Below are 23,677 nucleotides of genomic sequence, written 5' to 3'. Positions count from 1 at the left end.
GCCTCCCTCTTCAAACAGAGGCCATAAAAAAAGAATGAAATAAAACAGGCAAAGATAACTTTGCTAGTAAAAAGAATTCAGTGGTGTTCAATGGAGGACATCCTGGAACGTAAGCAGGACATAAGAGAACAGGAACTGTATCCCCCCCTAATTCAGGTACAAAATGAATCTGAGTCGCACTCTATAGACCACTCTACAGTCAGACTTGACTTCTTCAGAACCTGGAAGTTGTATGTAGCATTTAAGAACTGGTCTGGCTTTCAATCTTTATATATCGAGATGGGAGGGATCCAATAAGCATTTGCAGTTATTGGGGGTGAACAGTATAAGAATATAGTATAAGAACTCTAACCCTGTATACCCAAGAGGGACCACGAGGGCAGATACAAAAAGGAAACAAAAACTGGTTGGTGAACTTGCCACATCCTACATTCCTTTAAAGCTCAAATTTCTCAGGTTGGGTCGGGGGGCACAACCTGGGTGAAAAAGCAAGCATGGCACAAAGTCATCTTTCCAGACGGCAGCCTGTTCCTGCTGCCTCCTTTGGACACAGGTTAATGCTCTATATAGGCCTCCCATGGGATGCGTGAGCCCAAGACTAAAGCTGCCTGATGGAGCTGGGGTTAGACATATCACAGAAGACTCAGGCTCTTGATACCACATCCCCAGCCAATCTAGCTCTTTCCCTTCAAAGGAAAAAGGACAGAGGGGTAAAAAAAAAAAAAAAAAAAAAAAGACCAGTTTAACTCTAGTACCTAAGAACACGTGAAAGAAACAATTCAAGTTAAGACCAGGAATCCCCAGTGTGGGGAACAGGTCAGAGAACACCAAACATGTCAAATATTAACTTATTTACCAAACAGGGGCCCAGGGAACGCAGGTTAAATTTTTATAGATCCTGGATGTTTTGTACAGAAGCAGAGACCCTTTCACCCCCTCCTCTCTAGACTCAACCAGCTGATGATTCCAACTGTATTATTATGATACACCAAAGTGGGGTATCAGAGTAACCACTGAGGAAAATGAGCTTGTTCCCCGCCTGGAGCTCAGGAGAGGGAAGGGGCTCTGTCATGCTGTTCAATTGTTGTGTTCTGGTCCCTAAGTGAACAGCTGTTTCAATTACCCAGCTTCTCCTGTGAGATCATAGTGCTGTTCCACTGGCCCAGAAAGCTCAGTATGCAGCCTCCTCTGCCCCAAGACTCTATCCCCAGATCGAGCTGAGGCTGGTCTCCTTGGTTCTGTTGGCCCTTTAAAAAATACTTGTACAGACAATCCTTTCCCACCCGTTCCCCAAAGACCCCAATAAAATAACATGGGAGCAGCAGCTGCTTCTACAGTTTTTTTGAAATGGTGTTAGATAAAATAAGGGAATAAATAGAGAATGGGTAAGAGGCATAATCTCCATCCCCGTGTCACACTGCCAGAGGGAGCTCCAGGGAAGGCTCTTCAGGGGGCCGGTCCTCACTCTGCTGTGCGGTCTTCTCCACCACACAGCCCTCGTCATTGTCCGTGCGCAAGGGGAGGTTTGAGGGGGACCAAGAGGGGCGGAAGTCTTCATCCTCAGGCTCCTCGGGGTTACGATCTTCGGGCACTAGCGCTTCTAGAGCGGATGTTTTCCCCACCTCTGACTTACAGAGGGCAGCCGGGTCTGTGGGGCCACAAGCCACCAGTGAGGTAACCGGGAGAGAGAAGACACTCAGATCCTTCTCCTTGGGGAACGAGGGCGGGACTTCTTCCGTATCAGGCTCTCCTTTCACCCCCAGGACTGGCCTCTGCTCCACCTGGTAGTACACCAGGGGCCCACTGTTCAAGTAGGATGGGTTGTTCACGGCTGAGGCAGCTGGCTGGTCCGAGTTCTCGGCAAAACACAGCACGGAGGAGCCTGGGGGCAGCTGAGCCTGGATGAGGATGGGGGCTGTCAGGCCTGGGCACAGCTCTTCGGGAACAGCCAGGGGCTCCTCCAGGATGCACACGCCCAGGCTCTCTATGCTGGAGTCCAGGCTGGCACTGGAGCCGCTCGAGTCCTCCTCTGCCTGGAGCCGCTCCAGCTCCTCTGCACTCTGCAGGTGGAGCACCGCCGTCTCATTCTCAGCGATGAACTCCTGGAAGTCCTGTGTCTCTGAGCCCTGTGTTGCCGCCAGGCTGCAGCTGGCAGCGGGGGAGGGCTCCTCGTCTGGGGCTGGCGGGCGGCTCACCTGCCGCTTGCTCTCCAGCTCCAGCTTCATGATGGTGTGGAGGTAATGAGTCCGGACCCGGATTGGGTTGAATTCAATGCGCCCAGCCATGTTCCCACAGCCGTCCCGGGAGCAGCCACATGGAAAGGACATGCGATCCACCTGAGGAGGGGACAAGGAGGTTGAGGCCAGATGAGATACGAGACGTTAGCTGGCGAACACAGGGAGTCAGGGTTTGAGGTCCTCTTACAAGAGAAACAACCAATTCAAAACATAACCTGCAGCGTGAGCAACCGGAGCACTAGATGGGGAGTTATCAGACCACCTGCTTTTCCATTCTAGCACAGCCACTAATTAGTAGTGTGACCTCAAGAAAGTCATTTCTCTCTCTAGGGCTTTGTTTCCTCTTCTAAACAAAAAGAATACAAAGATCATGTCAAAGGGCCCTTCCAATCAAAAGACCAGAGATACCTCTCTGAAAGCTGACAGTTTTCAGAGAAAAGAAATGTGTATGCCTCAGAGACTTCTCTAGAACCTACCTACTTTATTAAGAAACGAAAAGGCCAGGGCCCAAGCCTACTGTGTTCTTTGATGACAGGCATGGGAAAGGAGGTAGAAGATCTCGCTAGTCCAAAGCCAATAGATAATGGGGAAACTAGGCAAAAGTGCCTTTGTTTGCCAAGATGCTATAGTGAAGGTTCAAACAAAATAATGGCCAGCTTTTCACTACCTGCTTCATTTTCCCCTGACGGTTGGCCAGCTTGGTTTGGAAGCAGTTGTCAAGATAATTAACTTATACACCAGGGATATCTGGAAAGGAGATGCTTTCTACCTCCTTATCTCCCTTTTGAATCCCCCAAATGAAAACACTCCATACATATCAAAAATAAAATTAAAAATGTGAGAAGACAAATAAGTCTTCTGAACAAATACAGTGTCTTCCTATGAAATCAACTTCTAGAACTCTCCCAGTTCTTAGGAACAGTCCATTTCTTAGGACTGTCCTCAGGTCTGTGTATAACAAACTGATTCGTTACAGGACTCAGCCTGAAAAGCATTATCTGGTCAGACCTGCTATAGCTATCTGATACCAACCTGAAAATAAGAAAGAAAAGGTTAGGATAAATCCAACCACAAGGACTTAGCACCACAGCCTCAGTATACAGGTTCCAGATAAATTTCATTCTTTGGGATGGTACTGCCATTTTCAGTTGAGATGTGTCTTCCAAACTGTCCCTTGTCAGAAGGCCTTCTGGGGGATGACGCTTTCTATCTTTTAGGACACTATGGATTTAAGCCCAAATCTGATCCTGAATTAGATTCTGAGGACTATTCTGATTTTTACAAAATTGGAGTAGAGATACTGTGAATAAGTGTTTGTAGGATAAAATCTAAAGGCCTACCTCAGTTCTCTGCTTCCACTTACCTCAAGGAATCAGTCAATATTCAAGGACAGCTATTAAATGTTAAACTCACTAACCCCCGTTCCTCCATGTGCCAACAACTGCTGCTTATCACCTCTGAGGTGAGATACACAGAAAAAAAAAAAGATCACTGCTATCTCCACAGCCTAAGAATCCCGTCATACTTGTTTTCTTTGTTGGTGGAGGAGGGCTGTAGAACTGAAGTGTTCACCCGTGCATGGGCATCTCCCACATTCACTGGCACCCACACTAGACACCCCTGACTCTAGGGTGGATATACTATCACAGCAAAATGTGGACCAACCTGGCATTTAATCCCAGCCTGGCTACAGGCACACGCTTCCGGGTCACAATACAGTCGACAGTCACAACCACACTCTTCCCGTGACAGTCGGATGGCTCGAAGTTCTTGCTTCTCTTCAGCATCAATGCGGTGGACCCCAGAAGCCCTCAGCAGGGCCCGTCGCCGTTTGGTGGGCAGAGGCTGCAGGAAGAAGTAATCATCCACCTCCACGTTTTCCACGTCAATATCTTCATCTGAAACATCATCCAATGTCAGGCAGTCGGCCTCCACTGACTCCACTGTCCCGTTCTTGGTCAGCTGCCAAGAGACAGGAAGGAAGGTCAGGCTCTAGAGCATTATCAGCAGGAGCCTTCTCACCGGGTGCACCTAGAGCAGCTTGGGCCAAGTGAACTTTCTGCCATGACGGAGATATCCGTGGCAGCCCATCCTGACGCACGTGTGGCTACCGAGCACTATAAATGGGGCTAGTGCAACTGAGAAACTGAACTTTTACCTTTATTTAATTTTAATTACGTATAAATAGCCACAAGTATGGCTGGTGGCTACCGTACTGGATAGAGTCGGTCAAGAGAACAATTCTAGAGCAGGAAGACAGGAAGCCTGTGCAGCTCTAACACCAGCCCGTCAACACAAGGGACATCACCTTTCTGGATCAACGTTTCTTAAAACCTCTGTCTCACCTTCCCTCCCAGAAGGTAATCTTTTCCCACAAATATACCCTCCATTCCCAGGCTTGTGTCCCTTAGCTTCAGCTAACCTGCCTTCTCATACACGGAAGAAGAGAAGGTATTTCAATGGCTGGATGCTCCTTGGATGTAAACAACCTTGCAAAACACCTTTCAGTTTGCACCCTAAGGGACCCCAAACCACACTGTGGGAAGAAGAGTACATTTAAGTATAGCACAAGACTACCTACCAGTCTTTGTCAATGAACCTGAATCCCCACAGGGTGAATGATTATCTGTGCATACACAGAAGAGCTTCATTTTATGTGGAGGAGAAAAAAAATGAGGAAGTTATTAATGGCTGTCAAGAAAGCCCTCACTTCCAAGCCATGGCCTAGAAGAAATATATTCTTTCTCCTTTCTTTTTCTTTGGCCGTGCCGCATGCCTTGTGGGATCTTAGTTCCCCAACCAGGGACTGAACCTGGGCCCTCGGCAGCGAAAGCACCAAGTTCTAACCACTGGACCACCAGGGAATTCCCTCTTTCTCCTTCCTAATCCTTTTTTATTTGGTTTCAAAAAGTCTGTATGTGAGGTAGGGTGGCATATAGGATACTGAGCGTACTCTCTGCAGGCAGAAATCTGGGTTCTCTGGGTAAGAAGGACAGAGAGCCAGGAAAGGGAATCTTAGTGGAAGGACAGGCTGAAGACAATCTGTGGCTGAATGAGTTTTGAAAACTCACTAGAGAATTCAGGTAAAGAAAATGAGGCCTCACAATCTCCAGGGCTCTGGAAGCTACTAGCAGGATAAAAGCCAAGCTTTTGGCAGGTTTGGCTTATTTCATCAGCCAGCCAGAAAAGTGCTGGTAAAGGAACAACTCCTGGGAGAGATGTGATACAAGAGACCTGGCTAATAAGGTATACACCTGTTTTGTTTGTTTGGGGGGGAGGTGATAAGAGAAATGAGAGAAATAAACTGGTGCTTCTGGGGATCCCCTAGACTATTATTTCTGTCCCAGGCAGGCCAACTACGAGGGGCCTTTCCACAGACTTTAACATTGCTCCTGCCTGTTTCACCAGGGTTGGCCTCCTCCGAGGCACCCTCCCTCCTTGCTATCCTCTCAAAGGAAAGAGATGAGACATGCAATAGAAAGAAACCCATGTAGATATGAGAATTTAATATATTCTAACAGAGGTGGCATTTCAAATCAGTAAGGAAAAGACTCTTCTAGTCATTAAACGGTATTGGGACAACTGTATATTCTTTTGAAAAAGTAAGTTAGATTCCCAATTCATACTATTCATAATAATGAATTCCATATGGATAAAAGGCCAAAAAAAGTAATAAAAATATTAGAAAAATTATAGGTACTAATACTGATGCAAAGCACCAGCAGCTTTTTTTTGGAGGGGGTGGAAGTCCAAAGGGAAAACAAATATTAGATGGCATATGGGAGATGTAAAACGTATATTTTTTGAGACCAACTGCCTCCCCTATAGGGTGCTAAAGAAGGAAGAATTTCTAAGAAAAGAGTTAAGTGGACCAAAGTAAGGGTGTTCTCTTGACATAGAAAGATGTGTTAGATGCCACCATTGTGCTGCTCACTAAATCTGCTTAATAAGTAGCAGTCCTGTTTCTCAGTCTCAAGTTTGCCTGGCTTTGTCCCTAGACCTCCTACAAGGGAGGACACAGAACAGGGTGTCTGCTCTGACATGTCATCCCTCTACCAGATTTAGGGGAGATGTTCTTCTTAGGGAATAGGAAGAAAACCTTCATTACTAATGATAAGAGTGTTTATTTGCCCAGCTGTTGCTATAGCAGCAGGAAGGTGATAGGGTCAGTGACAGAATTCTTCAGACAGAAGAAAGGGAAGCCTGAATGTCATTCTAGTTAGAAAAACAGATATAAGTCTTTAGGCACAGACTTCGGGCAGCAGACATAGAGCTCTCAAAGGGAGAGAGCAGCAAGATCTGGTTCACATACATCCTCTGCCACCAGTTCTCCAACCCTACCACATTCTGGTGTGTCTCATTAGGATTTCACCCACAACCCTGGAAATAATGCAGCCACCTGTTTTAACGTGGGTCTGCATACTTTGAGCCCAGAAGAACTTGGCCAGGCCTGAAGCAGTGTTCTCCAAATTTGGAACTAGGAACTCTGGGGGCAATTTTTGCAGACTGGTGGAAACCATGGCTGTGGAGTGCCAAGCAGTGCTGAGAGCAAATGTGTAGCTATAAAGAGCCATCTGAGATGGGTCTTCTAGCCCTGTTCTCCTCCTAAACTTGAAGAGCTGGTGTGGCATCAGACTGCAGGCACAGTACTATACAGATCGAAGTAAATACTTGGTAATGCTATTGTTTATACCTGAAAAACTATCACCTAGAAGCAATGGGAGTTACAGAATCAGCAGGATCCTTTCAGAGGATGTAAAAGATCCAAAACCTGTTCTGTGCATCAGGCCAATGGACAATCATTTGATGAGAAACTGAAACAATGCTTCCTCAGGGTCCAGGGGTGGCAGACTTGAATATCTTCAGGCATTCACACTTTAAACTTTAAAAACATTTGCAGAGCGGGCGAGAATAGGGAATTCTAGGGAAGCCATTTTGCTATCTCTGCTAGACTCCCTACCAGAGACAAAAAGAATGGCATCTCAGACTGAGATTTGAATCCAAATCTGAGATTTCTCACTAGAAAGATACGGAATCTCTATGTACCAAAGGCAACAGTCCAAAAACAAAACAAAACAAAAACACCACATGATAGACCTAGATGGTTTCCTGCTTTATCTTGGCACATGGGAAGTACCAGACCCTAGACCCCTTAGGCACCTTCATCTTCTTGGCGTGGAGTTTCTCCTCCTTCAGGTGTTCACGAAGAATCTCCCGATGGTTCACCTCCTGCTCCTGAGCAAACTCACAGAGCGTGTAGCTGCGTACAGAGTTATGGCGCTGGGCCATGCCCAGAGAGCTGCCGCCCTGGCTGGGCACGCTGGTGAAACCCTGGCGCCGGGCAAAGTAGTACACAGTCACCTGGTCAAAGCGCACATTCTTCCTCCGCAGCTGCTTCTGCCGCTTCAGGATGGATGTGGCTGAGAAGGGAGCACAGAAAGAAAACTTTAACCCAGAGATGGCCTGTTTGGGGACCTCATTCTTACTCATTCATCTAGGCTCTCAACTCTTCTCCAAAGGTGCTCCCTGTATCTAGAGACCTTCCTAATTTTCAAATCTTAAAAGCACAGTTGGAAGGGACCTTGACAATCAGCTGGTCCATACCACTGCCTCCAGAGACTGACTTCACCCAAACAGATGATCACAAAATCTATTTTTAGACTTCAGCTGGGAAGAGAATCTCTAGGTAATCTTTTCAGGATGTAACAATCTACATAGCTTCATTGTCCAATCCAGCAGCTACTAGTCACATGTGGCAATTTAAATTAATTAAAGTGAAATAAAACTTAAAATTTAGCTCCTCAGTTACACTAATCACACTTCAAGTGCTCAATAGCCACATGCGGCTAATGGCTATCATACTGGACAGTGCAGATAGAGAACATTTCTATGATAACAGAAAATTGTTTTGGACGGTGTTTTGTTTTGTTTTGTTTTGGCCGCGCCACATGGCTTGCGGGATCTCAGTTCCCTCCCAGGGGCTGAACCCGGGCCACAGCAGTGAAAATGCCGAATCCTAACTAGACGACCAGGCAACACGCCCTGGATAGTGTTGCTCTATAGCAGGAGATGGCAAACTTCTTCTGTAAAGGTCCAGGTAGTAAATATTTTAGGCTTTGCAAGCCATGAGGTCTCTGTTGCCAACTACCACTCAATTCTGCCATTGTAGCATGAAAAGCCATCATAAACACTGGGTGTGGCTGTGTTCCAATAAAACTTTATTTACAAAAACAGGCAGTGAGCCAGATTTAGCCCACAGACAACCCCTGATCTACAGAATCCGAAGTTCTTTCCAAGAACCTAATTGAACCATAAGAATTAAGAAGTGTGGAGATGCCCCAGTTGTCCAGGCAGTAATCATTTATGTCCTGCTAGAGCTACAATTTTGTGGAACTCTATAGGACTCTGGTGGGGAAGCGTAGACTCCTAGACTCCTCCTTCTTCAGTTTAATTCAACCCATTCTGGGGACTCACAAAGCACAGCAGAAGTAAAATCAGCTAGAATAATTCACATTTAATATAAGTCTATGATATTAGAGCAATGAGGTCCTCCAAAGAGCAAGGCTGAGCTAAGGGTGGGAGAGATTACGAATAAGGGAAAATCCCCAAGTTGGACAAAAGCTGTCTCAAAGAGCTACAATGGACTCCAATGCTTGGGGTACATGGGGTTAGGCAGGGAGGGAGCAGCTCACTCACGTGTGAAGCTGGCAGTTGTGGGAGGATTGAGGCTGTCGCAGCTGTCAGCGCTGTCACTGCTGGAGATCTCATCATCGGAGTTGGAAACTGATGAACCCACATCCACATCATCAAACTTCCTCTTGAGACCCGAGCCCGTGAATGCATCCATTGGTTTCAAAGGGGTTTACTTGGGAAGCCCACCACGTTGGCCCCAAAGCCCCTGCTCACCACCAGTCAGCCAGGTGCATTAGGATTCTGCCCAGGGGAAAAGAGGAGTCAGCACTCCTGTCCTAAGACAGACCCCTCCCAAGTCTATACACAAGGCTCTCCAACTGGAGAAAGCACCCGAGCTAGCACTGATGTCTGCTCTCTAGAAACAAGGTCATCTCTCTGCAGCCAGCAGTCTCCTACTTTTGCCTCTCCCCAGCCCTCCAGTCTCAGTCACTCTCAGGATAAGGAGATGACTAGCGGCAGCACCTTCCCAGTGGAGTGAAGGCCTTTGCTTCCAAGCCGGCTGGACTCTAGGCTTCATTAGCCCTGGGGTAACAGTAGCTGCTCTTCTGCTCACCCAGGAGAGCTCTCCACGGGGTCAGCAGGAGGGACTGGGGATCAAAGGCAGAATTAGGCTGTGCCTAAACCTAGACTAGATCCAATTATTTTTCCTAGTGGAAACATAGCCTGGCATTTCCTAAAGTGTATCCATTAAATAAACTAGTTCCATAGATATTAATAGCTTTTACATGGAAATGGGATGCTGTGTCAAAATACTTTAGAAAACTGCTTATGGAAGACCTTTTAGAGGCTTTTAATATGCTAATGAACCTGGTGAAGGGTGGGAGGAAATAGAATGCAGCGTTTTGCACCCATGATTACGGAACCCTTTGTTTCTAGAGTATCTTGGTGGGGGGCAAATGATCCTGGGAACACACTTTGGGAAATACTGCTCTAGGCTTTCAATTTCAAAGTACATTGGCAGTCAGGGAAATGCTTTACCCAGATCTTCACAAATGTAAAGTGTCTCACCAGGCTCCTAAAAAGGTCAAATTGGGCTCTAAAGAATGGACTGAAGATTAGAATCTGCACTGGCTTCAAAACCCAGACTCTTTCGCAATCACCTACTGCTCCATAAAATAGGGCTCAGCTAACCTACCATCATCCTCTGTGCAAGGAAGACGTAGCTTGGCAATCTTTGCCCTCTATAAAGAAACCAGCAAGGGCACAACAAACAGCAAAAGGAGTGACAATTTACTCTGGTTACATTGATATGGCAGGCAGTGTTTTCAACATGCTGCCACACAACCAAGGAATCTGGGATATTCCATTTCCCAGGTACAAATCTTTCTCCTCCATCTTTGGACTTAAGTTTCCAAGGATATGAATCTGCTCAGCAGAAACGCTGTCAAAGCTGGAGCCACAAGTGAAGATCTGAAACCTCCCTGCTTTTGCCTCAGTAATGCCAGAATCTCCCCAGACTATGATCTCACTAGTTGCTAATTTATGCAGCAGGAATAACAACACTGCCCAGAAAGCCAGGGCTGCATTACTGCAGAGCAGCTACCCAGAATATACTGTGGTGTCAAGAGATGCCTGCTACAGAGCTGTTTTTCTAGACTCTCTTGGAAGCGATTTGCCTGCTCTTGGGTCAGCTCTACACAGTCAACCAGACCTAATAAGTACTTTAGGAACTTCCTAATTTATCTAGCCAGATCTCATCAAAATTCTGCATTCAAGTCACAAGATGCACCTAAGAAACCTGTCATCATAGGTCTCAGAAAAGCACATTCCTGAAATAAATTGGCCAGAAAGAAAAAAAATAATCAAGCACTAGATAAGAATTGTAATTAAATTTAAAAATGAAACCAAAGTATCAATTTTGTTCTTCAGGTTACTGATCTTACCATCAGAGGTCACATTCCTAGGACATGGGTAAGAATGGAGACAGCCAAGGACTTTTATGGGTTAAGATTTCAGCTGGGCTTAAAGATACCTATTAACTAACAAATTTCTCATTCCATTCTATTATTGGGGGAGGGGAGACCTTTGCTACTGAGTACATATGTGGGTGGAATAAAAAAAAATAAAAGAATGTTGACCACTGAATTTAATATTTCCTCCCCACTTAAAAATCTTATCGACCAAATGAAAAAGCAGACTGAGCTCAAAATCCTTCTCAGAAAGGACGTAAGTCTGGCTTCAGGGTATCCCTTCTCTTCAGGTCACTTTTTGTGCACTCTCATGCAGCCAGGATTGCAGGCTGCTTGTTCTATTCTCTTTCTCTCTTTTTTCTACGTCTTCCTCACTTCCACTTCTGGAACAGAGGTTTCTGGGCAATGACGGGAGGCAGGTAAGAAAGAAGAAAAAAGATGTGAAACCTAGAAAAAAAGTATTTTCCTTAAAATGTCTGAAGGGCTATATATGTAAATAATGTGCATACTGACTGAGCTCTCTTTACCCTATCCAGGATGTTAGCATCACTTTTTCTGCCATTAACCCATTCTTTAAAAAAAAAAAAAAAAATCCGACGATTCTGTCCTGACAACCAATATAAGTTTAAATTTCAACCCAGCTCTCCTCATCCAACTCTCTGGTGTGAACTTGACTTGTTAGATAAAGATGTCCCCTGGGCACCAAGAAACCTCCCATCCACTTCCACTGTGGCCTGAAGAAATCTTTCTCTGAAATAGCAACAACAAGAATGGGCTCCACTTTCCAGTTTATCAATTCAACTTCCTTTCAAACCACAATTAGAAATCAGTCATTCCCACTTCTCTCAACTATTTATTCATTGGCAGAGGATCAGTGCTTATGTTCGAGAAAAACACTTCTAAGTTATACTCCAAGCACTTAAACCCATACAGAAATAAACATGATGAGACTGGAAATGCAGGTCATAACTGACAGTTAACTGTCAAAACGACCAACCCAAACAACAAATGTTTCTGGAGAAAATAATGCAAACCTCTATAAAAGCTTTTATGCCAGTAAAATTAAAGGTCAGCTGACCCTTTCTAGCTACATGTCTTTCTGTCTTTTCTCAAGTGTTTCTACTAGTTGAACATTTCCCAAAGGTAAATGAAATAATTTAGATCTATAGTATATAGAAGTTTTTAGGCTAGCACCAAATAAAATAGATCTACAGCATATCTGTACTCTAGTATTAGACTTAAGCCTTTTCAGGCCTATGTGGATTCCTATAACCACCCCCAAAAACAAAAGCCCAAATATGTGAGACTAGCAAAAAAGGAACTGCCCCTCCCCCCAATTTTGTGGATGCAGAATGTATTGACAAAGTTTAGGTAATGAAAGCCTCTCTCATAAATGAGTCCAAAATAAGACAAGGTACATCTCACAGGGGAAGGCCTCTCTACTCAAGTGAAACCCAACCTGCTAAAGGTCAAGGGCCAAAAATCTCTAGTAAGATCGTCAGTGCTACCAGCTGTAGGGTTAGAGGAAGGAAGGCTTGCTGCGAAGTGTCAGGATCAACCTAAATAAGATGACAGGTCCTGTTTCTCCTTTTACAGGTCCTGTTTCTCCTTTTACAAAATACTGAGTTGCTTCTCAAATATTATGAATTTCGTGGATCCATGTGTCCGTGTGATTACCAGGATCAAGGACTTACAAAGTGCTCAAGTGAAAACATCTTGTTTAAACTAGGTATTTCAGGGAAGCCCCCCTACAACCGTCACTCCCTGGTTTTTATCCCTTCACTGACACAAGGTTAGAATTTGGCTTTCCATGTTTAACCTCCCAACGTATGAAGGACATGAGATCTTTGTGGTAGAAATGGAACATGATGCTGCAGGAGCCATTAACTCTCAAGGATATCCAGTCATTTATAACTCTGGCACACACCAACATCCTCCTGGCTTTGGACATTTGCAAAATGGAAAGTCAGTAAAGAAAAGGAAAATCTGAATCAACTATGGATTTACCTTGAACTGAAAACTGCAGGACAAGGGGACACTGTGTCTCTTAGGGATAACTTCTAACGTTTCATACTGAAGAACGGTTTGTGTGTCACACTGCCACTCTAAACCCCTTTAAAAGGATGAATCAAGACCATGGCACTAAAAGGAATGGAGGGCAGTCAGCTGCGTGTTTGGGCCTGTGAAAGAAGATCAAGCTAGCAACCAGGGAAAGTGATGCTTTCGTTTTCCCACACAACGCCAGAAAAAATGGGAGACATCAGGAACCTGGGTTGAAAGGACATGTCAAGTCACCAGTTCCCCTTAACGGACACCCCCGCTGAACCCTTCAGCTCCGGGGCACCTTTTCTGATTCCTGTTAACCTTCCCGCTCATTCCAATCGTCTGCAGCCCCTACCCGGTTTCCCATCCCTTCCTGCCTGCTACTCACAAATTCCCAACCACTCCTCCCACATTTTCCTCTATTTCCCCCCTCCCCTTCCTTCACTTCCCTCCATCGTACATCATCTCCACTCCATTCCGAACTCAACCCGCATCCGAATTCCTGCCGGCTTCTAAGCCGCCCGTCCGTCTCCTTCAAGCTGCCCCCGCAGTCCGGGCCCGCGTCCTCCGTGCTCCTCGCTCCCACGCCTCTCCCGACTCCTTCCCTTCCCAGCGGCGCCCTAGCTCCCCGCCCCCCCACCCCCGACCGCTCCCGTTCGTGCCTCCCTCACTTCTGACCCCTCCATCCCCGCGGCTCTGGGTTGACCACTCCTCCACAGCTGCCGAGAGGCCGATTCCGAGAAAGGACGAGGCGGAACCCTCCGCCCCGCACCCCCAGGCCCATTACCGGCTCCGCCGCAGCTGCCTCCTCCCGTGATGGTTTCTGCCGCCCCCGCTGCCGCCGCCGTCGCCGCCCTAGCCTGAGTGGGAAGGAGGGAGGAGAGAGCGAGTCCCGGGGCCGCGGAGACGGTCTGGGAGTTCTCAAGGCGGCAGGGCGGGGAGAGACGGTGGGTGGGCAGGTCGGCCGGCAGGCGGCGGAGGGCGGGCGGCGCCGGCAACTCGGGCGCCCCCGGCAGCAGCCGCCCAGAACCGCCCCGGCTCCGGCTAACAATAGGCTTTGGCCGCAGCGCTCAGGGTCTTATAGGCGCCGGCACGTCCGGACCGAGCCCCGGGGCAGGCTGGGAAATGGAGTCTACGTGCCGGCCCCACGCCCAGCGGCATGCCGGGAGTTGGAGGCGGCTACCAGCGCAAAGCCGAAACTCTCCCGCAAACAGGCTCAGGAGGCGGTGACTCCGCTGCAGCGGACCCTGGGGAAGCGAGTTGACGCCACTGCAGCCTTTTGAAGAGGAAAAGCGGAGACCCTCAGCTACAGATCTTTGGTGACTAAACAAATTCTCCTCTATAACTCCCCTTTTCCTTTGGCCAGGCCCACACTCCCATGCCTAAGGAACTTAATCCCCCTTATCCTTGCTCAGGGGATCTAAGTCTTAAGCAACATGACGTGCTGCAGCCTGCCCAAGGTATAAAGAAAATACAAGCAATGCAGAGTAATCTCAATATGTATTGATGGATTGTTTTCTTTCCAGAAATTTCTTACATGACTTCTGATCTTCACAACTGTGCAATCCATTTTTAAAACGGGAAAAAGACTCAGAAATCAGAAGTTGTACGTCTAGAGTCGCTTATTCACCATATTTCATTGTCTTGATAGCATCACTAGGTAAGTTATTACAATGGTGCCAGTTCGCCCATTACTTCCCTGTGCCTTGGCTTCCTCATCTGCAAAATGGGGATAAAAGCATGTATCTCGGGCTTCCCTGGTGGCGCAGTGGTTGAGAGTCCGCCTGCCGAGGCGGGGGACACGGGTTCGTGCCCCGGTCTGGGAAGATCCCACATGCCGCGGAGCGGTTGGGCCCGTGAGCCACGGCCGCTGAGCCTGCGCGTCCGGAGCCTGTGCTCCGCAACGGGAGAGGTCACAACAGTGAGAGGCCCGCGTACCGCAAAAAAAAAAAAAAAAAAAGTATGTATCTCACAGGGTTTTGTGGAGATTAAATAGTTAGTAGTATAAAATGTTTGCAACACAGTGCAATGTGTTTTTCCTGGACACACAGAAATCAAAAAGGAAGAGAAGACCCCAGACTCTGTAGAATCAGTGGGCTGAGTAACAAAAAAACAGCCTAAAGGCCATGCTGGGTAGGCTAAAAGTGTTTCATATGCCTACACATCTAGAATTTGAGCAGTCATGGAAATCTGTCAGAGTACCATCAGCCTCAATGCCCAAGCTTTGTTGGTTAATGACACCAAACTAGAAGATAGCCAAAGCAAAGTTAGGCACATCCTCTGAGGAGACAGCAGAATCCAATTTGGCAGTAAGCTCTAGATCAGTCAAAAAGATCATGTGGACTTAACAAACATCACAACTACTTATCACAGAGTCGCTTATTCACCATATTTCATTGTCTTGATAGGATCACTAGGTAAGTTAAGCTTAAGAGCAGTAGAACAGAAGATACAAGGAAAAGTGAAAAGACATGCTAATATTATTAATATGTAAATTATAACAATGGACATCTAATTCTAAATGTGACTGCTTTGTTCCAGACCATGCATAATTCATGGATGGGTGGGTTTTAGGGACAAAAGTCAAGTAGGAAGAAAAGACAGATGATCAAGAACAACAGATGAAGATGAAAACCAAAGGTCAGATGTTATGTCCTAGGCAGTGTTTATACGTCTGTCTTGCAGTCATGTCTACATGTAAAGGTGATCTTGTAGTCAATAGTATCCTAAATTTATTAAGCAACTGAATAAGTATATTACATACAAAATAAAACTGCTTTATACTCATCATCCTTTGTAATCTCCCTAACAACCCTATGAATTAAGCATTATCTCCTTTTTAAGATGAGAAAGTTAAGGTTTAAGAGATTATTTTGTCCAAGGTCACATCCAGGAAGAGCAAGATCTGGGATTTGAACAGAGGCTCATCTGACACTAAAGTATGTACTGCATCAACTACTCTTTACCAAACGAAAGATAAAGAGTACACTCTCCAGGGAGGTTGAAAATGAATAGATCACAGGACACTATGTGCTGAGCTTCTTAGAGAAAAAGAGTTAAGTAAAATCTAAGGCATTTCATGTACTTCCCTGGTGGTCCAGTGGTTAAGAATCCCCCTGCCAATGCAGGGGAGGACACGGGTTCGATCCCCGGTCAGGAACTAAGATCCCACGTGCCAGCTAAGCCTGCATGCCACAACTAATGAGCCTGCGTGCCTCAACTAGAGAGAAGCGGAAGAGCCCACACGCCACAATGAAAGATCCTACCTGCCACAACTAAGACCCGATGCAGCCAAAAAATAAACAAATATTAAAAAAAAAAATTTTTTTAAATCCAAACCATTGTATTTGTTTTTCTGATAGGGAATTTGTAGATTTAGCCCTGAAGTTTTATGTTACTTTACTAATTTACATTTAATTAGAATCCAGATCTAGAGAGACAGGCACCTCTTTGTGAATAATTCCACACTAACCAAAAGAGATCAATAGAGCAAATCTGGGAAAAAGACAGGGCCATAGCAATTTAAAAGCACAAAAAATCGAAGAAGCTGTGTTTTATCAAGGAAGGTTTCAAAAAAGACACGCAAATTGATCTATATATGTGCATAACACACACAAAAACCCTATTAAAAAAGCAAAATAACAACCAGGTTTGAGGGGGTAGAGTGCAAGGGTGAGTTTAGAGAGGTCAAGCTTAATAAGCTTAAAAAAGGTGAATTAAAGTCTGAAGTTATAAAGATGTCTAGGGAAAGATATTAACTAAACCCTTAAATGAAAAATTAGACATTAGAACTCAGAAAGAGGGGATTCCCTGGCGGTCCAGTGGTTAGGACTATGTGCTGTCACTCCCAAGGGCCTGGGTTCAATCCCTGGTCGGGGAACTAAGATCCCACAAGCCACACAGCACAGCCAAAAAAAAAAAAAACTCAGGAAGAAAACAGGAATCTGTAGTGATTAAAATGAGGAATGTGTATCTCATCTTATGCAAATATATGAAAACAGATTCACAAGATAACCTGGTTATTACTCATGTCCCAAAAGATCCCATATAATACAAAATAGTACAACAATACAACAGTATTTTTTAAATAGCAAGTTCCTTTATAAAACTGACTTTAATCCAATTGAAAAATTTAATTCATATACAACTTTTAAACCTCTGAATTTGAGAATGCAAATGCTAGACTTCGTTGCAATTTCCAAATTAATTTGTTGAACAGGCCAGAATTCATAAGGAACAATCAATACAGAGGAGATCTGGAAGTGAAGAGGAAAGATGTGGAAAAAGGAAGGAAGTAGAAATAGATGGAAGTTTAAGGTCAAAGGCAAAATACAAAGTCATTAAAGAAGCATAGAGGAGAAATAAAGTATTAACAAAACAGAAAACAAGTGCTGATAGCATTAACCTCACATCACATAGGGCATCTTTCTTCCTCATTTAAGTCTTGGAGTTTGTATAATGAAACAATAATTTAATCACAAACTAAAAATAAATATTCTAGCAGGAAAAGCCTTAGCTCACGACTAAGAAAATAGAGCATTTTTAGGAGAAGCAGAAGAATGAAGCAGGATTACTTTATACAAATTAGTATATAAAAAGATGCAGCTAGGTGGGGCATTTGTGCCATTCCTGCTGAGACTAGAGTTCTCATAACAGAGCAGCAGAGGCCACAACAGATCAAATTCCCATAGAGGTACCATCCATGGCCAGGTAAGACAACTAAAGATTCAGAAAAATGATAAAAAGGCTCAACTGCAGCTCTCTGGTCCCAATTTATCTGGAATTGTTAGGTATTGGCCAGAGAAGCTTCAGCGAAGGAGGAGAAACTCGGTCTTGTTTTCAAATATTTGCACCTGAAATTTGTGTTACTTTCAAAACTGAATGCTGAAGCTTCAGTCAGTCCTTCATGGTAGTTTGAAGATAGCCCAAATCTCTGCAGCAACCCTATACGAAAGAGTTTCTCAGGAGACTTGGAGATACAAACGATTTTCAGAACACTCTTTCATTAGGCCTAAATGAGAAATGGCTAGGCTCATTATGTCAAGCCTTCTTCACTTGCCATGCTCCTCCAGCTCACAGTGGTGAGATCATGCTCTGCCCCTCACAATGTACCCAGTGCCTGACAGTGCCTGACTTCCAGGAATCACGTCTGCCCCCTCAAGAGAACCTCACCTTCTCAGGTCTTTCAGACTCTACTTACTTGTCTTGCATCTGTCGTACTGTAATCTCTTTCTAGACAAGATGACCACCCCCATTTCCCCTCCCTTTAAGTGGCGTCTTAAATAAATCATATATGTGGGCAAACATCTTATTACTGGGGCATAATATTGGACAATCTTATTATTTAATAGCCACATTTATGTAGTGACTGGTATTCAGTCCTTAAGAGTTCTGCAGCGACACTTTTACTTCCCAATGACTCCCTTTTAACTATCAAGTCTTTATACAATAGATTCTTCTAGATGGAACCTATCATACCAAGGAAACAGTACAGACAATGCTAAGTTAAACAGGATGCTACTCCACTTCTCAGGAGGGCCTAAAATCTAACCATTCTCCTCATATACCCTCACTCTAATGGAAACATTAAACCATCTCCTTTATTTTAAATATCAACCATCACATGGTTAAAGAGGGAAAATCCAGCAAATTTTACTTTTAGGAATATATCTTAGAGATACACGCAAAAAACTTATGAGAATACATGTTTAAATGGGCTTAACCTAAATGGCATCCATAAGGAATGGCCATTTTTTTTTTCCAAAAGAATGATGTCAAACTATAAATCCTAACATAGAAAGATGTTCAAGACATATTAAACATAAAAAGAAAACTGCAGATCATTAGTACTACATGAGCCCATCTGGGTGTGTGTGTTTGTGTGTGTGTGTGTGAGAGAGAGAGAGAGAGAGAGAGAGGGAGGGAGGGAAAGAGAGAGAAACTTTTTTGCAATGGCTACCTCTACAGAGTGGGACAAGGAGATAAGTTATACCTTTATTGTTTGAATTTATCACTTTGTGTATTACTTTCATTATGAAAAAGCTAGTTTAAAATTTTCATTTAACTGCAAGGATCAATAGTGAACAAATGCAATTTTTTAAAGCAAGTTGAATAATTACAATGTTCTATCACTACACCAATTCTTACCAGTTATATAGCATTAGCACTATAAATATTTGTTTAAAGCTAAAGAAAGCCTGAGAGATTTTCTAGTTAATTTGAGGATCTATGATTACAAACTTATATAAATTCATTTCTATATACATTTGAAAACTACTCTTAAAAAACCCTCTATCTCCAAGTAAAAATTAGTAAGTGTAAATTTATAGTGCATATATTAATAGAATTTTGTGGGTCATTTACAGTAAACAAGAGTCACAGATTCAGATTTAGAAGGGACCGTAAAAGTCTAACCCTCCCAGCCTAACATTCAGAAATAATTAGAATAAATAAATAAATAAAAATAAAAAATAGCAGCCTGCTGGGGAGAGAGCTGACTTCCCTGAAGCTGAGAACCAGTCCTAGGAACATAATACAATTAGAAATGTCCCCCCAAAATGGGGACATCTGGTAATCAGTCACTAGAAAAGTATTTTGGCCTAATATGTCAAGTTGTCCAGGTCAATTTTAAACAAGTCATTTGACTTAATTTTCTAGTTTCAAAATTTTCAATTTCTTTCAAACCAAAAGAAAACAGACCATGTTGAAGGTTGATTTTAATGAACGAAAATCTCTGTATAAAAACATTTAAACTTTATCAAATGCTTTAAAAATACACACACACACACAGATCCAAATCCAATACAGAATCTTTTGAACATTATCATTTTTCACCTCAGCATAACATGTAGAGGGATTTCTGGATAAAACTTTACATGTGAAAAAAGACCCATAGTCTTACACATGCACACACACAAGAGCACACAATCACAATCAGGAAGAACTAAAGTATATGGTAAGAATGCAAACAGGATGGGAATGAATTTCTTATAAAGCTTATATAAAAGAATGCTACATGAGTAAAAGAACTTTCTATACCAAGAGAAGATGCAGAGAGGGGAAAGAGAAAGCAGAGGTTAGTCTAACTCATTAATAGTTTGAGAAGGTCATTCAAAAACAGTGAATTTGGGGAGTTACAGATAATCCCTAGTTTTCACCACCTCAAATTCTGTGAATCTGATAACTGATGATGCTTTGAAAGTGTCTATGTTTTCATTTTTTTGTAGGTCTTGATTTGTTCATCATTATTTAGGTGTGGTTTGTCCCTTTCGGTGTTAATTCCTCAGTTCTCACTCAGTGTTGTATCCAATTCACCAGAAGAGCCACAGTAAGAAACGGTGGCAAGCACAGAGGACTGCAAGGGTGGCAGTCACGGATGGCACTTAATAAGAGCCAGACGGCCTGGGTTTGCATTTCAGTGTCACTAGCTGCTAGCTGCCTGTTACTCAGCAAGCTCCTCGGCCACTCTATGTCTCCATTTCCTCATCTTCAATTAGGGATCATTATTACCTACTTCATATAGGGCTATTAAGAGGATTTAAACAAGATAATCCATTTAAAGAATTTATCACACTGCCTGACACAACTAAATGTGCAATAAATGTTACCTAAAATTACTATTAGTCATAGAATTACAGGGGAATCAAAAGAAGAATTTTCTTCTTTCTCCGTATTTCTCTTTAATGAGGTTTTCAGGGGCAAAAAAAGGTTGAGGATCTAATCTTATGAATATAGATGTTTGCTTTTATGTTAGAAAAAAAAATGACATGGCTCCATATCACAAAGTTTAACATCTTTCCATTAAACATCACACAATTCTCATCATCATTATGCCCTACACACACCCTAAATGATGTGGAGTTTCTACTGATATTCAACAACAATAGGGTCCAGAAATTTTAAATAAGAAATAGTTGCAGAAATGCATGTTGGGCAGTAATCTGTAGGTGCCCTAAGAACCTGGGCCAACACAGATGCCTGGGATTCTGCCTCCAAGGCCTGGACACAGTCAGATGGGTCAGGTTCTTGCAGCCCTTCAAAGCTCCATTTGAGACCCCCTTCAAGAGGGGAGTTCCCAATAGGTGAAAGCAGCAGCAGCCACTGAGGATGGAATGCCCCACACCTACTTCAGTATGATATGATAGCTATCATTGGTTTCTGCTGTAAAAAAAAAAGAAAAAAGAAAAAAGAATAATCTTTAGTTACCTCTAAAACACAGCAGGAGAAAAATATATGTGGTAAGGTTCTTTAGAGAAAGAAAAAAACAGAAGGACAAACGGCAGTATACTTAATTATCACAGAATACTTGTAATAAATATGCATTATAAGAACAACATGCCTCCGTTTCATCCTTTGTCCATGGAAGGTGGAAGAAAATGGCAGGAAGTCATCAGTTACACTTTGTCTACTCTAATAATGGCAAGAAGCCAATTCATAAAAAGGAACAATCTCTAATAATGTCACTTTCTTTACCTCAAATATGGCAGTTAATACTTTCCCTCTCTCCTCAAAGAAGTACTATAAAAAAAACCCTCAAACTCCTTCGAGAAAGGCATTTTGTCTTACTACTTCATTACCTTTCATTGTGTCCAGAATAAAACAGGCTTCTTCCTGAAAGTTCTGTATCATCTGAAAAAAGCAAGAAATTTTGCTGATTATTAAAACCTTGGTTTGCTATATTTATTTTGCCTGTGTGTTTTTTTATTATATTAGATATAAGTGAAGAATAATCCTTTGTTTTGTTTTCTCTCCTATTTAGTTTTCAAAAGCTTTAAAAGCTAAGCATTCTAAAACAGCTTTCTTAAAATTCGAGTGTGCATTTTCCTGGGCTAACCCCAAGACTTTCCAAGGGGCACACAGATACAGATAGGCCCATATGGGAGGAATTAAACATCCATATCTGTTCTTTCCTAAAACCATCTGAGAACCTCTTCAGTTTTCCTTTCCCACTTCCCTTCTCAAACTCCCTTTTCCCATTTTATAAAATAAAGGCAAGAGTTTCACCCTCCTGAAATCCTATGAAGATGCACTGCCCTGGGGTATAAAAGTCTCCAGGATGCAAAAGTGTAATTGCAAATGGGAACTCAAATGACTGGGTAATAAAGTCTTATTTTCAATTCTTTCCTTTCACCAGAATTGAAGTGATCTAATCACAAATTGTCAAATGACAGATGATTCAAAATAATTTTTGATAATATCACTATGCAATTTTTGGCACATAACTCAGAAGTTAAAAAAAAAAATCCAGCAATGCTGTTATAGCAAACTCCATCCATTCCTGTCTATCAATTTATATGAAACAGATTCCACAGCACTTATATCTAGGGGGGAAAAAAACAGGATGGAATTGATGCTGAACTCTATTTCATTCTAGCAATCAATAGGCAGTATTTATCTATCGATGAATTAATTGTCTGTGGGAGAGAGGGTAAGGAATCGAGTAATCCCATCCATCTCATTAATAGATGCACTTTTATTGTATTTATTTATTTATTTTTGGCCACACCATACGGCTTGCGGGATCTCAGTTCCCTGACCGGGGATTGAACCCCAGGCCCTGGCACTGAAAGCTGAGAATCCTAACCACTAGGCTACCAGGGAACTCCCTAGATGCACTAATGCATTAATAAATTTTTTCTTAATGTTTAATAATTACTTATCAAAACATATAATACATTTATGTTATTTTAATCCATTGTATAATTATGGTGATAATTCTATTCAGAAAAGATATTTTTTACTTTTATTGAAGCAAATTTTTGTTTTAAAGAAATATGGTAGGACAATTAATAAAAGATATTCAAGCATAAAAGTAAGCTATGGTAAGATGAAATTCTATGGGGGAAGTGAATGAAAATATGAGTTTAAGGAAGCAGAGAAATGATATAAAAATTCTGTTAAAAAAGTATATTCATGTACTTTTTTAAACAGATGACAGTATTAAATTACTCTTGTATTTAGGTTACATGGAATACAGCTAGAGTAGTGAAGTAATCATTTCATTTTTAAATGTCACATAATATGCCCAGAAATGACATCTTCTGCAACTATTTAAACTTAAAACAAAAAATTTTAAGTCAACCTAAAAATGTGCAAGGGGATACACAGTTTTAAAAAATCATTGTAGGAGGTAAGCAAACAAAAACATTTGAAAACCTCTTGTCTTAGAAAACAGAGCACTCTGCCCCAGTAGAACGGCTCCTGCTCCTGTCATATGCCCAGACAAATCACTGTCATCTGGTGATTCAGCTGTGCTGAAAATCTACCTCATCACTAATGAGCACATGGATTCCTGTTGGCCCCTGCTTGTAGATCTGGCTGATCTGGCAAGGGGAAATGCTGAAAAGCTGAGCAATTTTTTCTGTCAGTTCAACAGCTGTCAGTTCTTCTAGGTAGATGGCATGGTAAACTGCAAAAAGGAGAAAGCAGAGGCAGTCAGTACCAGAGTGTCTCTGGTCTTAAATGTAATCTGATCACTAGGAATGCCCACTTTTTGGAAGGACTCTGTGCTTTTTGGAAGCACAGAGGCAGACTGCCTGAATTGAAATCCCAGCTCAACCACTCGCTAGCTGTGTGACCTGGGGCAAGTTACTTAACATCCCTAAGCCTCATCTTCCTCACCGAAATGTTGGCAAGAACAATAAAATCTACTGCAAAGAGGAAACACCAGTTGTAAAAATCAAAACATGTAAAAGTGGGCTTCCCTGGTGGCGCAGTGGTTGAGAGTCTGCCTGCCAATTCAGGGGACACGGGTTCGTGTCCCGGTCCGGGAAGATCCCACATGCCGCGGAGTGG

The 23,677-nt window shown here is 43.1% G+C and overlaps 2 protein-coding genes and 1 long non-coding RNA gene across 5 annotated transcripts in view; 1 reads left to right on the top strand and 2 right to left on the bottom strand.

Moving 5' to 3' along the window:
- Positions 1–1,326: 1,326 nt before the first annotated feature.
- On the bottom strand, positions 1,327–13,934 carry CSRNP2 (cysteine and serine rich nuclear protein 2). 3 transcript variants are annotated; one of them, XM_007113852.4, is made up of 5 exons: positions 13,671–13,934; positions 8,934–9,170; positions 7,398–7,657; positions 3,903–4,199; positions 1,327–2,336 (listed from the first exon to the last, which is right to left on the bottom strand). In XM_007113852.4, exons 2-5 carry the CDS (start codon positions 9,082–9,084, stop codon positions 1,413–1,415), a joined length of 1,632 nt encoding a protein of 543 aa, XP_007113914.1. In that variant the 5' UTR covers positions 9,085–9,170; positions 13,671–13,934; the 3' UTR covers positions 1,327–1,412. The 3 variants fall into 3 exon arrangements, with proteins under 3 accessions (XP_007113914.1, XP_028347139.1, XP_007113915.1); XM_028491338.2 differs by lacking the exon at positions 13,671–13,934 and adding an exon at positions 13,344–13,472; XM_007113853.4 differs by lacking the exon at positions 13,671–13,934 and adding an exon at positions 12,848–13,286.
- A 156-nt stretch (positions 13,935–14,090) lies between these two features.
- Positions 14,091–16,167, top strand: LOC114486494 (uncharacterized). The gene is made up of 3 exons (XR_003680357.2): positions 14,091–14,202; positions 14,410–14,543; positions 15,766–16,167. It is a non-coding gene; the product is annotated as an uncharacterized lncRNA (long non-coding RNA).
- Positions 16,168–19,615: 3,448 nt separating this feature from the next.
- TFCP2 (transcription factor CP2) overlaps positions 19,616–23,677 on the bottom strand; it is a 49,738-nt gene continuing 45,676 nt past the window's right edge. The window contains exons 13-15 of the mRNA XM_028491336.2: positions 23,149–23,291; positions 21,460–21,511; positions 19,616–21,043 (exon numbers count right to left, since the gene is read on the bottom strand). Coding sequence (XP_028347137.2) covers positions 21,006–21,043; positions 21,460–21,511; positions 23,149–23,291 — 233 coding nt within the window. The 3' untranslated portion in view covers positions 19,616–21,005. The remainder of the gene's footprint in view (positions 21,044–21,459; positions 21,512–23,148; positions 23,292–23,677) is intronic.

Source organism: Physeter macrocephalus, chromosome 6 (genome assembly GCF_002837175.3).
Source record: "Physeter macrocephalus isolate SW-GA chromosome 6, ASM283717v5, whole genome shotgun sequence".
Classification (NCBI taxonomy): Eukaryota; Metazoa; Chordata; class Mammalia; order Artiodactyla; family Physeteridae; genus Physeter; species Physeter macrocephalus.
Note: the sequence above shows the minus strand (reverse complement) of the source record. Positions and strands in the feature narration are given on the sequence as shown.